This window comes from Vulpes lagopus, chromosome 7 (genome assembly GCF_018345385.1).
Source record: "Vulpes lagopus strain Blue_001 chromosome 7, ASM1834538v1, whole genome shotgun sequence".
Lineage (NCBI taxonomy): Eukaryota > Metazoa > Chordata > Mammalia > Carnivora > Canidae > Vulpes > Vulpes lagopus.
The window spans coordinates 71,598,661-71,612,716 of NC_054830.1; the positions used below are offsets into that span (position 1 = coordinate 71,598,661).

General features: G+C 36.7%; 1 protein-coding gene across 5 annotated transcripts in view; it reads right to left on the reverse strand.

Annotated features, from left to right (window-relative positions):
- Positions 1 to 14,056, reverse strand: part of SLC44A1 (solute carrier family 44 member 1) — a 201,745-nt gene that overhangs the window by 83,453 nt on the left and 104,236 nt on the right. For all 5 annotated transcript variants that reach the window (XM_041761058.1, XM_041761057.1, XM_041761060.1 and 2 more), the window contains 3 exons: positions 7,331 to 7,500; positions 5,308 to 5,397; positions 209 to 348 (listed from right to left, as the gene is read on the reverse strand). In XM_041761058.1, the coding sequence (XP_041616992.1) occupies positions 209 to 348; positions 5,308 to 5,397; positions 7,331 to 7,500 (400 nt within the window). The remainder of the gene's footprint in view (positions 1 to 208; positions 349 to 5,307; positions 5,398 to 7,330; positions 7,501 to 14,056) is intronic.

Here is a 14,056-nt window from a genome sequence, read left to right on the forward strand (position 1 = left end):
CAATGCAGAACCAAATGTTGCATCAAATAACACTTATCAATTAGGGAAGCCAACTGAAGACTTTTTAATGTTCCATGCCTATGGGACAGAGATTTCATCTAATGCAGCTCAGGGTTAGGCATGCAATTGCCAGAGGTGGGTTTCTGCTTCATTAATGATCCCTGTAAATAAAAACATAAACCTAAATGATCCACCCGAGCCCACTCACTGTGAACACCGTGGCTGAAATGGCATAGATGAGGAGGGCCCGAAGATTGTCTTCAGCTATCTGAAGCTGCTCAGGAATAACTGTTTCTTTGGGAGACCTTCTTTGCTTTGCATACAGCCACCACAGTACCCCAGTGCCACCTGCATTCAAAAAACAATTGTTTTGGAAATAACAAGCACAAGGAAACGCATAACATAAATCTTCACTTTCCCGGATCCTTCCTATACATCACCATGGGACTAAAGCAGCAACAATCCATTTGGCTGGGAGGTGTGTGGCTGTCACTTTTTGCAGGCATAAGGGGAGCTCCAATTACTCCATTATCATCATTCACACTAGGTAGTTAAGATATCTTTCAGTACACCAAATAAATGTCCTTCAATGGTATTTATTATTGACACTGAAGCTCAGAGAGAGCCAAGCAAAGACAAGTACCCCTGAGAGGAACTGACCATACAGAGAGAATCAGTGCCTGCTGAGACTTGAGGAGCTTGTACGGAGTTAGTAAGGGTCACAGAAACCAGCAATGAAGCTGAGGAAGGCCCAGATCCTCTCTGCTGTGTTACCACAGTAACCCCAGGGCCTCGTGCAGACACAGTCATGCAGTTAAGACAGTATTTGTACAAGGAGCAAATGAAGATGAAAGAAATGATTCCCACCAAAAGTAGGAACAGATAGGAGATCTTTGATAGCTTGGTAGTGGTGTGTGCTGGATGCAGGTTTCTCCCTATCACTGGTTCAGAGATTCCAAAAGTTAGACTAAAGATGGGGGAAAACCCACCTCCACATGAGAGAGCTGCATCAAACACCTTCTTTCTGAGTGCCCAGAGCATCAACTATTTTAGGTCCTGGGGACAGAGCTGTGAACAAAACTAAATCCCCACCTTCAACCCTCAAGGAGCTTATATAGTAATAAGGAAACAAAACAAATAAGGAAATAAGTAAAAATATAGTCTATGAAGCCTAAGGGAAAAAAAGTCATCTTTTAATAGGGATAGAAAGTGCTGGGGTTGGGAAAGCATTGTGAAAGGATGAGTAAGCAAGGTTTCAGTGGTGAAATGGTATTTGAGCAAAAGAATCAAAGACAGAAAGAAAACAATTTATAAAGCCATCTAAGGAAAGGATGTTGCAGGCAAGAGGTACTAGCAAGTTCTAAGATGCTGAGATGAGACCATGTCTGGCAGGAGAGAAAGGAGAAGGCCACAAGCAAGGGGCAGAGTGGTAGGAGCTGTGGGCAGAGGGGCTCTGGGGACCAGATCATACTAGAAGGCCTTGTAGGCTCTGGTTAGGAAATGGAAGATTCTGAGTAAAGATATGTATGAATGGGCAGACAAGATAAATGTCTGGGAGATGAGAAATTGGACCAAGAAGTATACAAATCAACCTGACCTCCACCTGCACTCAAGTAAACAGTGAGCAGGGTCAAAGGGAAATGCCAACCCTACCTGGTGCCAAACAGCCAGAATCAATTTTTTTTCTATTGAAGATGAGTAAACAACCTTAAAACAAACACAAGTCTATGAAAAACATTTGAAAAAGGGAAATATTTTCATTTTGAAATCTTAAAGAAAAGTGTCATTGCCTCAAACAACAGAATAAAAAATGTTCTCTACAAATGGGAATAAAAAGTTACGAGGGAAAAGGGCACCTTGGTGGCTCAGTTGGCAGAGCATGTAACTCTTGACCTCGGGGTTGTGAATTTGAGCTCCACGCTGGATATAGAGATTACTTAAGAATTTTTAAAATCTTTAAAAAAAAGTTATGAGAGAAAGACAAACAGAAAAGAAAACAGAATGAGATAATAATGAGGACATCAAGGAGGTCACTGTCCATAAGAGCCACAATAGACATTGCTTATGTAAATTTGTGTTCGGAAATACACAGTAGAGGTGACCAAATTGAATCACCGCAATACTATTAAGTAGGTATTAAAAGTCCCACTTTATAAATAAATGATAAAATTGAAATTCAGGAAAGTGAAGTAACATGCCAAATGTGACACATCTAGTAAGTGACAGAGCTGGAATGCAAATCTACTTTTATTATAAAAAACTAACCATCTGCTATAAGCTGAATGTTTATGACCCCCTTAAAACTCATAGATTGAATTCCTAATCCTTAATGAGATGGTATTTGGAGGTGGGTCTTTGGAAGATGATGAGGTCATGAGAGTGTAGCCCTCATGAACAGGATTAGTGTCCTTATAAAATAGCTCTCAGAGAGCAACTCTCCACTTGCACCATGTTAGAAAATAGCAAGATGACAGCTGGACAAAGGAAGCCAGACCTCATCAGATTCCGAATCTGCTGACACCTTAGTTTTGACCTTCCTGGTCTCCAGAACTATGAGAAGTAAGTATTTCTTGTTGATAAGGCATCCAGTCAATGGTACTTTGTTATGGCAGCCCAAAGTGACTAAGACAACATCTAAACACAGTACTAGACACAACGGCCACACGAGGGCTGGAAGAAGTAAGAAATGGAATCACAAAATGAGGTAAGTCAAGTACAGAAATGACAGTGAGGAAAACAAAATCAGTGATCTGGAAGGTATGCTTGAAGAGAGCTTCCTGAGTGTAAAGAAAATGTCAAAGGATTAAAATGATAATTTAGAAGAAGACAGCAGAAGAATGAACAATGATGCTAAGAGGAAAACCACTGGAACAGAAATTGTAATCAGATACAGAAATAAGACCACTTTTCAAAGTTGTAAAAGACACCCCCCACCAAAGAAAAGAATTCATTGGCAAATTTAGTTAAGATTCAGAACTAAACGGAAATTTTAAGTTATAAGGATAAGTTAAAAATTAGATACACAACAAGGTAAGTGAGATGGTGATGGGCAAGGGCACAAAATTAGACTGGTCTCCAAAAAGTAAAGTACAGACACAGGAAACATTGCTGCTTGAGAATTTTATATGCAGCAGATTCAATATTCAGATGTAAGACAAAGATAATCTTAGATAATAGTTGAGAAAATACACAACCCACAAGTACTTCATGAATAAGTTACATGAATTCAAATTCTCATCAAAACAAAGATGAACCAGAGCACCCGCACCCCAAAGTTTATAGCAGCAAGGTCCACAATAGCCAAAATATGGAAATAGCTCAGATGTTCATCCACAGATAAATGGATAAAGAAGACGTGTATACACACACACACACACACACACACTGGAATATTACTCAGCCATCAAAAAGAATGAAATCTTGCCATTTGCAACACTGCATGGAGCTACAGTGTATGATGCTAAGCAAAATAAATCAATCAGAGAAAGACAAATACCATATAATTTCACTCACATGTGGAATTTAAGAAACAAAACAGATGAACACAGGGGAAGGGAAGAAAAAATAAAATCAGATAAAAATAGAGAGGGAGGCAAACCATAAGAGATGCTGAACTCTAGGAAACAAAATGAGGGTTGCTGGAGGGGTGGCGAGTGGGGGGATGGGGTAACTAGGTGATGGGCATTAGGGCACTTGATGGAATGAGCACTGGGTGTGATATGTAACTGATGATTCACTAAATTCTACCCCTGAAACTAATAATACAGTTTATGTTAACTAAACTGAACTTAAATAATGAATTAAAAACAAAGATGAACTGAAATTAAGAACTCAAGAATGAAGTTTTACAAAAATAAGACCAGTAGTTCTCACTAAAACTGGGGCAGAAGAATGTAAATAATTTTATAAACATTATTATGAAACATTTCAAGGCAAAGTAAACATTCTTTAGAAAGATACAATGTATCAAATAATATTTTAACTTTAGTAACCTGAATACAAAAACTTTTTTTTTTAAGTTTTTTTATTTTTTTATTTATTATTTGTTAATGGCTAAAAAGTGGGAACAGGCAGATGAGAGGAGGGTGAGAATGGAAGAAGTACATGTTGAATTTAAAGGAAGTAGGGTAAAACCCAACATATACCCTTTCCATTTCACCCTTTAATAACAAGAAGATTCTAGATTAAAGAATATTTTCTGAAAATGTATAGATTATCTACTGTAGAAGTAATTATAAAATGTATACCATCCAAACCAAGGGTAAAAATAACCAATGAAAGCATAGTTTGTATAGCAAACATAGAGAAAACAAAATAAGAAAGCATAGACTTAAAGAAAATATAAAATAGATGACATCAATAAGACCAAACACAGCAGGCAGGATTATACATGTAATGGGGGCAAACTCCCCTAATAATAAAGTTTCATATTGGGTAAAGCATTGAAAAAACAATTTTCAATGAACTTGTATATAAGTTCAATAAACTCATATATAAATATAAGTTCTGAATTTCAATGCTAGTAGTGGTAAACTGAGGGGAAGTCAGGTTAAATTGTGAAAATTTTAAAGGCAAAAGCAAACTCTCTTTAAAGAAAAGAGGTGTTATGTGAAAAATAAAACTTCTTTCTTTTTTTATATTTCTATTTTCTACCATGGAAGTAGCTAGATACCATGAGTAGGTATCACATTTATAATTGGGAAGGGGGAAGAGGGAGGGGGAAGTTATTGTTCTCAAAAAAAGACAATAAATACAGAAAACCCAGAAGGTTTCATTAGAAATAGTAAAATAAAAACATTACACAAAATAGAATATCAATAGATAGAAAAACGAGTAACAATATTTTACACACATTCAATTATTCCGCCAGGAATATTTCAACCAGAAAGAATCTCAACACTTTTGGACGGCGTGTTCAGGCCTTTAAAAAGTTTAGGATAAAAAGAAAGGGTCGCTTCCTCTGCCAGGCAGGGAACACTGACAAGTATTGAGTGAAAAATTAAAGAACAAGAAGCAGGGGCACCTGCGTGGCTCAGTGGTTGAGCGTGTCTGCCTTTGGCTCAGGTCGTGATCCAGGGTTCTAGGATCCAGCCCCTTGTTGGGCTCCTGCTCAGCGCAGTCTACTGGTCTCTCTCCCTCCCCCTCTGCTCCTTCCCTAGCTCACATGTGTGTACCCTCTCCCTTTCTCTCTCAAATACATAAATAAAATATTTAAAATAATGAACGTAGTTCTGAATTGAGGGGTTGTTAAAAGCAAACTTAACTCTCAATTCTAATTACTAAAAAACAAAGGAATAAGCAGCTTACCAAGTGAACCCAGTATGACCAGAATTGTTAAGATCCACACAAGTACTCTTGAAATATACCTGATTATCACCATCAGAATCATGGACAGAACTGCAGGGAAGATAGAGAACATGTAGAATATTATTTTAAAACATTAGAAAACATAAAGAGAAACTCTTTCAATTGTTTTCTCCTAGGGATATAAATTGTTGCTCTTGACAAGACCCCAATTTTGGTAAGAAAGGTTAACTGGCTACTTTTGCACTTTGACTTTGGTACTTGCGCCACTGGAAGAGCGTCGCTTGAAACTCAGGTTCCTAACTGTGGGTTGATAAATGACAAAGAACACATGCAAATGCAATATGGTGACTCAAAAACAGCACAGAACTGTTGTGGATTCACCACAGGAAGACATCAGAACTCACATGCAAACATACATGCCGACACACAGAGTGTAGAGAATGACGTGTCATGTTGGTGATCAGAAAAATTGCCACACGTAGGCAAAGGTCAGTTAAAGTAGCTGCTGTACTTCCCTAGAGTAATCCTAGCATTTCAGGACCAACTTCTCTGATAGCTGGTCAACAAGCTAGACAGTATTTTAATCTTTTTCTGGTCATTTCTCCTCTAAAACTCCCAAGAAATGCTCTGACTCTACAGAATAGTATCCTGAAGCCTACGAAGGCCCTAATCCAATCCCTCTGACCTTATTTCTCAGTTCAACTGGGGTCAGGGGTCCTGATTGACAGATCTTCAAAAAAAGAGCAAAGCCTAGTTGAGTGATTTAGCCAACACCTCTACCCATCCCAACCTAAATTCGGACATGCTAAAATCTTGAATGAAAATCTTAAAGAAAGAAACTGGGAAGATTTGACCTTTGCATGGGGAAATTCATTTCTAAAATCATAATTTGTTCATCTTTAATTATCTAAAGGCCCAACTCACAAACAAATGAACAAAGATCTTAAGCCTAAAGAGAACCATTCTAATAAAAACTGGAATTCCAATGGTTTAAAATTACTATCACCATTTTTAAGGTTTGGTTTTCTTTTTTTCCTTAAAGTATTCAACTATTTCAGAGAGTAAATAATTTTTTTTTTATAAAGCCAGACTAATAGTCAAGTTTTTGGGGTCCATTTGCAAAGCCAAAAAATGGTTGGGATCTGTGACTAGATAACATTATCACTTTTGCAATAAATGTACAGGAACCAAAAACAGATGGGAGCGTTTCAAATATCACAGAAATAGATTTCATATGGACAGCATTATTTCAATTGAGTCAAGTACTACCTAAGCAAAAAGAAAATAGTCTCTAATGACAAGATGGAAATTCAGCTAGTCTTCTCAATGACTATAATTGTTGCTAACAGACAAAAATACTCATTTTACTTATATAATGAAAGAGGTGCTTGGTTCCTACCACAGTTTACTCCTCTCAACTAGAAAGATCTCTAGATTCTGATATGGCTACATATAGAGCTCTAGGATAATACAGGCAGTTTACATCTTGAAAATCACATTTATTTGATTATATTATCTAATGACAGGAAAATTCAGTGGCTACCAAGTGGAGATTTTCTAACTTTCCCAGCAATACAGTGATATTATGAACTGTAGCAATGAAAAAAAAAAACCCATATCTCAAAAGTAATCAGAAAGCTATGCTCTTTGATGAAAATATAGAAGAGAATATGTGGCCTCTTTGTATAAGCCTTTGGAATCATAACAAAAAACAAAGGGGTGTTGATTCATTAGAAGAAGCCTCCTGCTATCATAGTAAAGGTTATTATAGACAGTCACCAAAGTTTGGGAAAACACCAGTTTTCTCCAATGAGAGAAAAAGAAAGTTTCAGATATATAAATATATATATATATATTTAAATATGTATATATTTGTAATTATATATAATCTGAAACAGTTAGTTTGGCTATGGGAAGTTAAACATTTTACAGGTATCCCGGCTATATTCATATTTTGGTTACAAGACAGAACAGTCTTCTACTGCGGTACTATGCAATAGCTAAGAATGAGAAAAACAATTACCTAGTGATAACAAGCAAAGTCCCAATATAATTTCTTTGCTGGTCATTACTCCACTAATCAGCCTGTGTAAGACACTATTGTCACTGACAAAGGTGATCAGGGCCTCTGCAAACTTGGCATAGCAGGAAATGTTCACGGGAGCACAGCGATGGAAGAATGGGATAGGTGCACTGGTGATACAAGAAAACAAAAATCAGAAAAAAAATTACTCCTCCTTAATATAAATGCCACATCCAACACACAAATGAAAGGTGACTGTGACTGCGATACACTCCACCCTCCACGCATCACATGGGGGCCACGAGCTGGAGCTCAATGCCGTGAAGATGACTGTCATGGGCAGGGATGCGCATCTCACCACAGGCCTCATCACAGAGGGTGGAGTGCATATTCCGAAGGAAGACAGTACCCTCCCCTTCTGAAAAGAGACACACGCACACACACATACACACACACGTACAGAACTACCAAAAGCAAAACCGAACACATAAACGCCTAGCCTGCACATCTATCAATCAATGGGCAGATGACAGAACTTACAAACATACACTTCATTGAACTGAAAATGAATTTTTGCCATAAGCTATTTAAACATAGAAAACACACATGCTTTTGCTCAAAACGTGCCACTGTTAATAAAATGTTTCCTCTATCAGAACAGCATACAAAACCTGGCATGAAAAGAAAAGGTGTTTGGGGCACAAGCTTATTAACGCTCATAGAAATTAATCATGCCGAGACATCAACATACAGCATAATACATAGCTGTTTCAAACAATAACTATGGGGTGCCTGGGTGGCTCAGTGGGTTAAGGTTAAGCGTCTGCCTTCAGCTCAGGTCATGATCTCGGGGTCCTGGGATCGAGCCCTGCGTGGGCCTCCCTGCTCAGTGGGGAGTTTACTTCTCCCTCTGCCTCTGCCCCTCCACCCCCACGCTCTCTCACTCTCATATAAATAAATGAAATCTAAAAAAACACAAAAACACAAAAACAAAAAAACCCAATAACCATGGATATTAATGTATGGAAACACTTTATGAGGTAATAGTACAAGGGGAAAAAAAAACCCAAAGATTTGTATCTAATGTGATGGTTGCTGTCTCTGTACAAAAGATAAGATAAAAGATAAGAATGAGAACAGAAAAAAAATAAGAATAAATGAAAAATCTCTGGTTTGTTAGGGTCATGAGATTCTGCACTGTTTTCTTTTTATATGTCATTATTATTGTGAGATTATTTATGTCCAAAAAAAGAGGTAACCAGTTATATCAGGTTACCTCTTCACAGCTCTTCTTGTGAAGGAACACGGCTGTGTGTGAACAGAGACATAGGTCTGGTTTGTTATAACATATTCTACTTTAGCCTTTGAGAATATGGTATACGTCTGACCAATGAGAGATTCTAAAAGAGCTCTGTGACTATGCCCTCAGTTGTGATTTGTATGGATTCCACGAGATTCCATATGCCTGTCCATACACATATACACACTTCTGTGTGCATTAAAAGTTAGCTATTGCTAACATAAATCTTGTATTTTCAGAATTATCTGTAGAACTCAGAGAAAGCTCTCATATAACACAGCTGGCTGCAGTGAGGCAAGTGTGCTCTCATTCTTGGTTGGCGCTGTATTGTGGTCAAGTTAGTGGATAGGAGTACATGACTGAATACCAAATTCCAAGGTTTCTGATCTCAGCAAAGCAATTTTGGATGACCTAAAGCAAAACACTATCTTTTGTGTTTCCTTCCTCAAAAAAACAACAAAAATATTTCTTTCCAAATAAAAATATAAGTGTGCTAAGTACTGATTTTCCTTAAATGCTGGTAAATGAGCACCAATGGGAGTAAGAATAGGCAACATCTTCATGCTTCATGTTCCATCTTCATGGAACAATAAAATAATAATAAAGACCTAGTCTTACCTTCGTTATGCTTCAGTAAAATGCATCCCAAAATAATGATGTGACACTATGACATAGTGTTTCCTTAAAAAAAGAAGTGTCTCTTGTGACTTGTGGGTTATTCGTGTGTACCTCTAAAATGTTGGTGTTGGTGAAAGTGAATGCCCAAGATTTGATATTCTGTCAGAAATTGCAGAAAGTCAGAGCATTCTGAGTAATGTTTAAATAAAGGTATATAAGTCAATGTTTTTGACCAAACTTGTTTCACTAATAGTATAAAAAAACTATAAAATTATAGCTACAATAAGTGAAATGAATTTAATCAGAAGTAGCACAGGAAGGAATCAAAAGAATTAACCATAAGTTCATGGTGGCTGACTTGGGACAGAAACCTTTAAACTGACAACCTTTTGTGACCTACACCTGTTTTTCTTCCTGATATTATCTAACTAGATGATGTCTCTGCCAGGTTAATGTCCCTACGTAAGGAGTTCTAACCATATTTTAACTAAAGCGTTGTTCTCTATCCTTCAAAACTGAAGTCTTCTCTGCTCCACGATTATCTACATCTTCATCTGCTTTACTTATCACCCTATCATTTCGGGTGTAGTCTCTGCTTAACTCACTTGCCCTCACCCTGGAACATAAAATATATCTACCTTGAGGATACAGATGCCATTTTCCCATTTTCAATATCTACCAATTTTGTTGGCCCTTTTTCCTGTCATATAACCATAAGTGAAACTTATCCTCTGTCCAGAGGCAGCTCTGCCTCTATCTCCCAAATCCTACCAGAATGCTGCCATAGTTTTAGACTCAAAGAGAAATACACATCACTTCCAAAAGATAGTGGGGCCTGTTATAATGGAAACAAACCTGGATGAGTTCAAAAGCCTGCGGTGATCCTCCTACCACTACATAGCCGCCTGTTTCTCCTCCTATTAGCTGAAAGAGTGGGAGTAGTAATAATATAATAAATAGTAATAGAGCCCAGCCATATAAGTCAGTGATTCTAAATTAACAGGAGCAACATGCTCAGTAATGTTGGTGTTTTTCTGCTTTTCAGACTTATAATGAGGATAAATGGCTTGAAAGGGAAGGATTATATTCTTAAAATTCTAATCTTTCATTTCTATTTAAGAGTTAATGCTGAGTAATATCTGCTCTTTTACCCTTTGAAGTCAATTTTAAACTATACCTAAACACTTGGCTAATTGGAAAGAGTACTTTTACAAGTCTCCTTCAAAGAACTGAAGCAAAGTAACAACAGTCCCTTACCTTATAATTTAACCTATGTCAATTAAAAAAAAAAAAAACAAACCACAAAACCTGACAGCTCTAAATTTGAAGGCATAAAATTAGCATAAACTGATTACATTGTCTAGCTGATGGTCAAAATCTGCTCTTAGTGGTAAGGCATATCAAAAATAGGAGGCAAATAAAAGAGAAGATGGTATTTGGACACAGTAGTCAAAAACAAAGTTAAATAGTTAGTTTGAAAGTAAAAAACACTACACTCCCTGCTCATTCTTTTCCTACTATTCCTCCAACATAAACAACTTAACCAGCCATGAATTTTTAATACTCAAATGACATTCTTGTTAAAAAAAAATATATCTAAGTAATCATGGCATTGAAATGGTTTGTCTTATATTTTACCATTTAAGACCTACATGATATAGTGAATGTTTGCTGGCTTCATATACCTCTCAGAAAAGAATACTTCTGAGAACCTGGTATGTGAGATCTTTTCTACTTTAATGTCTAACCTAAATGACACACTCTGTGCTTCTTAATTAGGAGGACAAGCATAAAGAATTCTATTTATAGCAACTTTTTCTACCTTTTGAAGCCCACAGAATATTGAATCTTTAAGAAGTCAATGTAGTCCCATTAGGAACTGATGCTGTTTCACATTATTGAAACATAAGTCAACAAGAACAAAATGAATTTATATAAGTCTTCTAAAGATTTTTAAAAATTAGCCACTCAGAGGGAAATTGTATCTTACCTTGGCAAACACACTGCCCATTGGCCTTAAGTCCCGGCTATCGCAGTTAATGAGCTCTCCTCCCTCAAAGCCTGACGACACATGATGCCTAATATCTCTTATCCATATGCCGTCATAAGAGAAGACAGGGGTTTGTATCTCACACGATTATCTTAAAAGTTCAGGTTAATAAGCATGTGTAAATAAGCAGTTACACATGATTTCTAAAGAAAAGCTTTATTTAATGAAGAATAACAATAAAGACTTCTAGCAGTATCTCTATAACACAGAAAATGAAGGAAATAAATCAAGAATCTAATTGCAATACTCAGTGGTTTTCATACATTTCATTTATTTTCTCTCTTCTTTCCTTTCTATACTCCTTTTTTTTTACTTTTACTTTTTACTTTTTTATTAAGTAGGTTCCATGCCCAATGTGGGGCTAGAACTAATGACCCTGAGATCAGGAGTCACATGCTCTACCAACTAAGCCTGTCAGTCGACTCTACCTTTTCTTTTTTTTTTTTTTAACTAACTGTAGTATAGGACTATGTCGTGGGGAAGAGGGCAGAGTAGGAGGACCCTAAGGTCACCTCATCCCATGACTATAAGTAGATTAACACTCATATAGTGTAAAACTATGGTATAGATTTTACAAGATCTTAGATTAAAAACTCTGATTCCCAACAATTAATTGTGTGACTTTGCACAACATTTAACTTCTCTCATCTTTTATTTCCTCATCTATAAATCAGGAACAATATCCTCATAGGCTTTTGTGAAGATTAAATAAGACAATACACATGAGAAGCTTCATATGGTGGCTGGCACACAGTAGATGATTTATAAATGTTAATTTACATTGAATCCTTCATTTAAAAAATATGAATATATAACACTTTTTTTCCTTGGCTATTAGTTTCTCATTTCCATATCATACTATTAATTTCCCAACACCTAATATCTTTTCTGGCATCCAGAAGTATCAAAATAAACATCTGGTGAATAAACTGAATTTATGTAATCTCTTTCTACTACTGCAGTTTTCTTTAGCTATACCTAAACCTTTTAAGTGTTTTAAGTGTAAGGGCTAGTCTCCCTATCACTACCACACTCAGCACGCCACCAACAGTTACAAATTTGGATAAAACATTGCCCTTTCCAGGCATTTGCTTTTAAAATTCAAAAGTTCTTAGAAATAGTAATCATTTGGCATTGTGTAGTGTTAGTTTTATTGTAAATTAGTTTCCAATTGCTTTTCTCTAAGACAAGGCATTGCTTTCAATAGCAGAAGGTGCCCACGTACCCAGGAAGGTGAGGGGCAAAAGGGGAGGCTCTAGAGGTTGAGAGAAATACTTTTCCCTATGCCGGATGTCAAGCACAATAATGGATGCTTAAAACATATTACTTTATTTAATTCTTACAATTCCATGAGAGAGGTATTAATATTCTCATTTTACATGTGAGGATGCTTGGTTCACAGAGAGGTGAAGAGACTTGCCCAAGGTGACAAAGAACAAGTGGTGACACAGAATTCACCCCCAGGCCTATCTGGACTCAAAGTTCAGCTCTTTCTGTCCCGCTAGGGTGCTCCTAGAAGGAGAGCAACAGAGATATGAACAATGCTCAGGGCCATTTGCCTGCATCATGGGTTTGCCTGGTGCCAGTCTTCTAGTGTTATATAAAAAAGTCACCAAAACCAGTTCCTTTTTTTTTTTTTTTAATTGACAGAGTTTCTTAAGGACAGAAACTAGATCTTACTCATCTTTGAAGAGCTGATATCTAATATGAGGTGTAGAATGTGGGATTGCCCCAAGTTTTTTATTAAAACACATTCACTGTTTTCTGATCTTTGCTCTTTGCTTGCCAAATGCTAAATGGTATTTACAAGGTCCTAACTTGATTTTTCTTGTATCAACTATTACTTCTTTTTTACTTTGCAACAGGTTGAATTCAGATAAAAGTGCTAAGATACTTAGACTATGAGGTATGCTAAAATAAGTTAAGCATGAGGATCTTTAAATACAGCATAAACATTGGGTATAGTCAATTTTCAGATGGCATAGGGTCATCACTGCTTCTTAGATTACTGAGACATTAGTGGATGATCTTGCTAGAAGCCAAATCCGTCCATGTTTGGTTTTTTTTTTTGTCCATGTTTAAAACTCAAGTCCTAATATTATGTTTCATCTTTCAGTGAATGCCCCTTAGGACACTGTATTTGAGATGTGTGAGTTCTGTACACCCAAGAATGGAACACTTAAGATAGATAATCAGGAACAGGCAGTTTTCAACATGGTAGAGCCAGAGGTCAGAGGTAAATGAGGATTTACCTGACCCCCTGTCCCACCCATATTACAAAGGAGCAGAGCAACCTCATCCTCACATCTAGGCTTTTGGTTATCCTTTTATAATATGCTTATGCCTTAAAATATGACTCTATACTCATAGTATGCATTTAAAACAGACTTTTTAGCAGTTGAGTTGATAAGAGGACAGAGCCTTTCCTGTTTTTACATTGATAAATTTTCTCCAATGACTCTATTCTATTCTCAATGGTCATGAATGGAGTCTCTTTATCTATTGGTCTAAGCCCATAATTTATAGGTCCTACTTAGTATCTTTTAAAACAGTCCCTTAATTTTCATTTTCATAGGCCTTACATTTTAATTTCAATGGTGACTTGACAAGACTAAAAGAGCTGGACATTAAATGGATATATCCTTTGTCTACTTTCCAACAGAAAATTTCATTCAAGTTAATAAAGCAGCACAAGTTACAACCATAAGCAAGCCAAAGGAATGCACACATAAAATCAGTCTCAAAATTTTAATCAGTA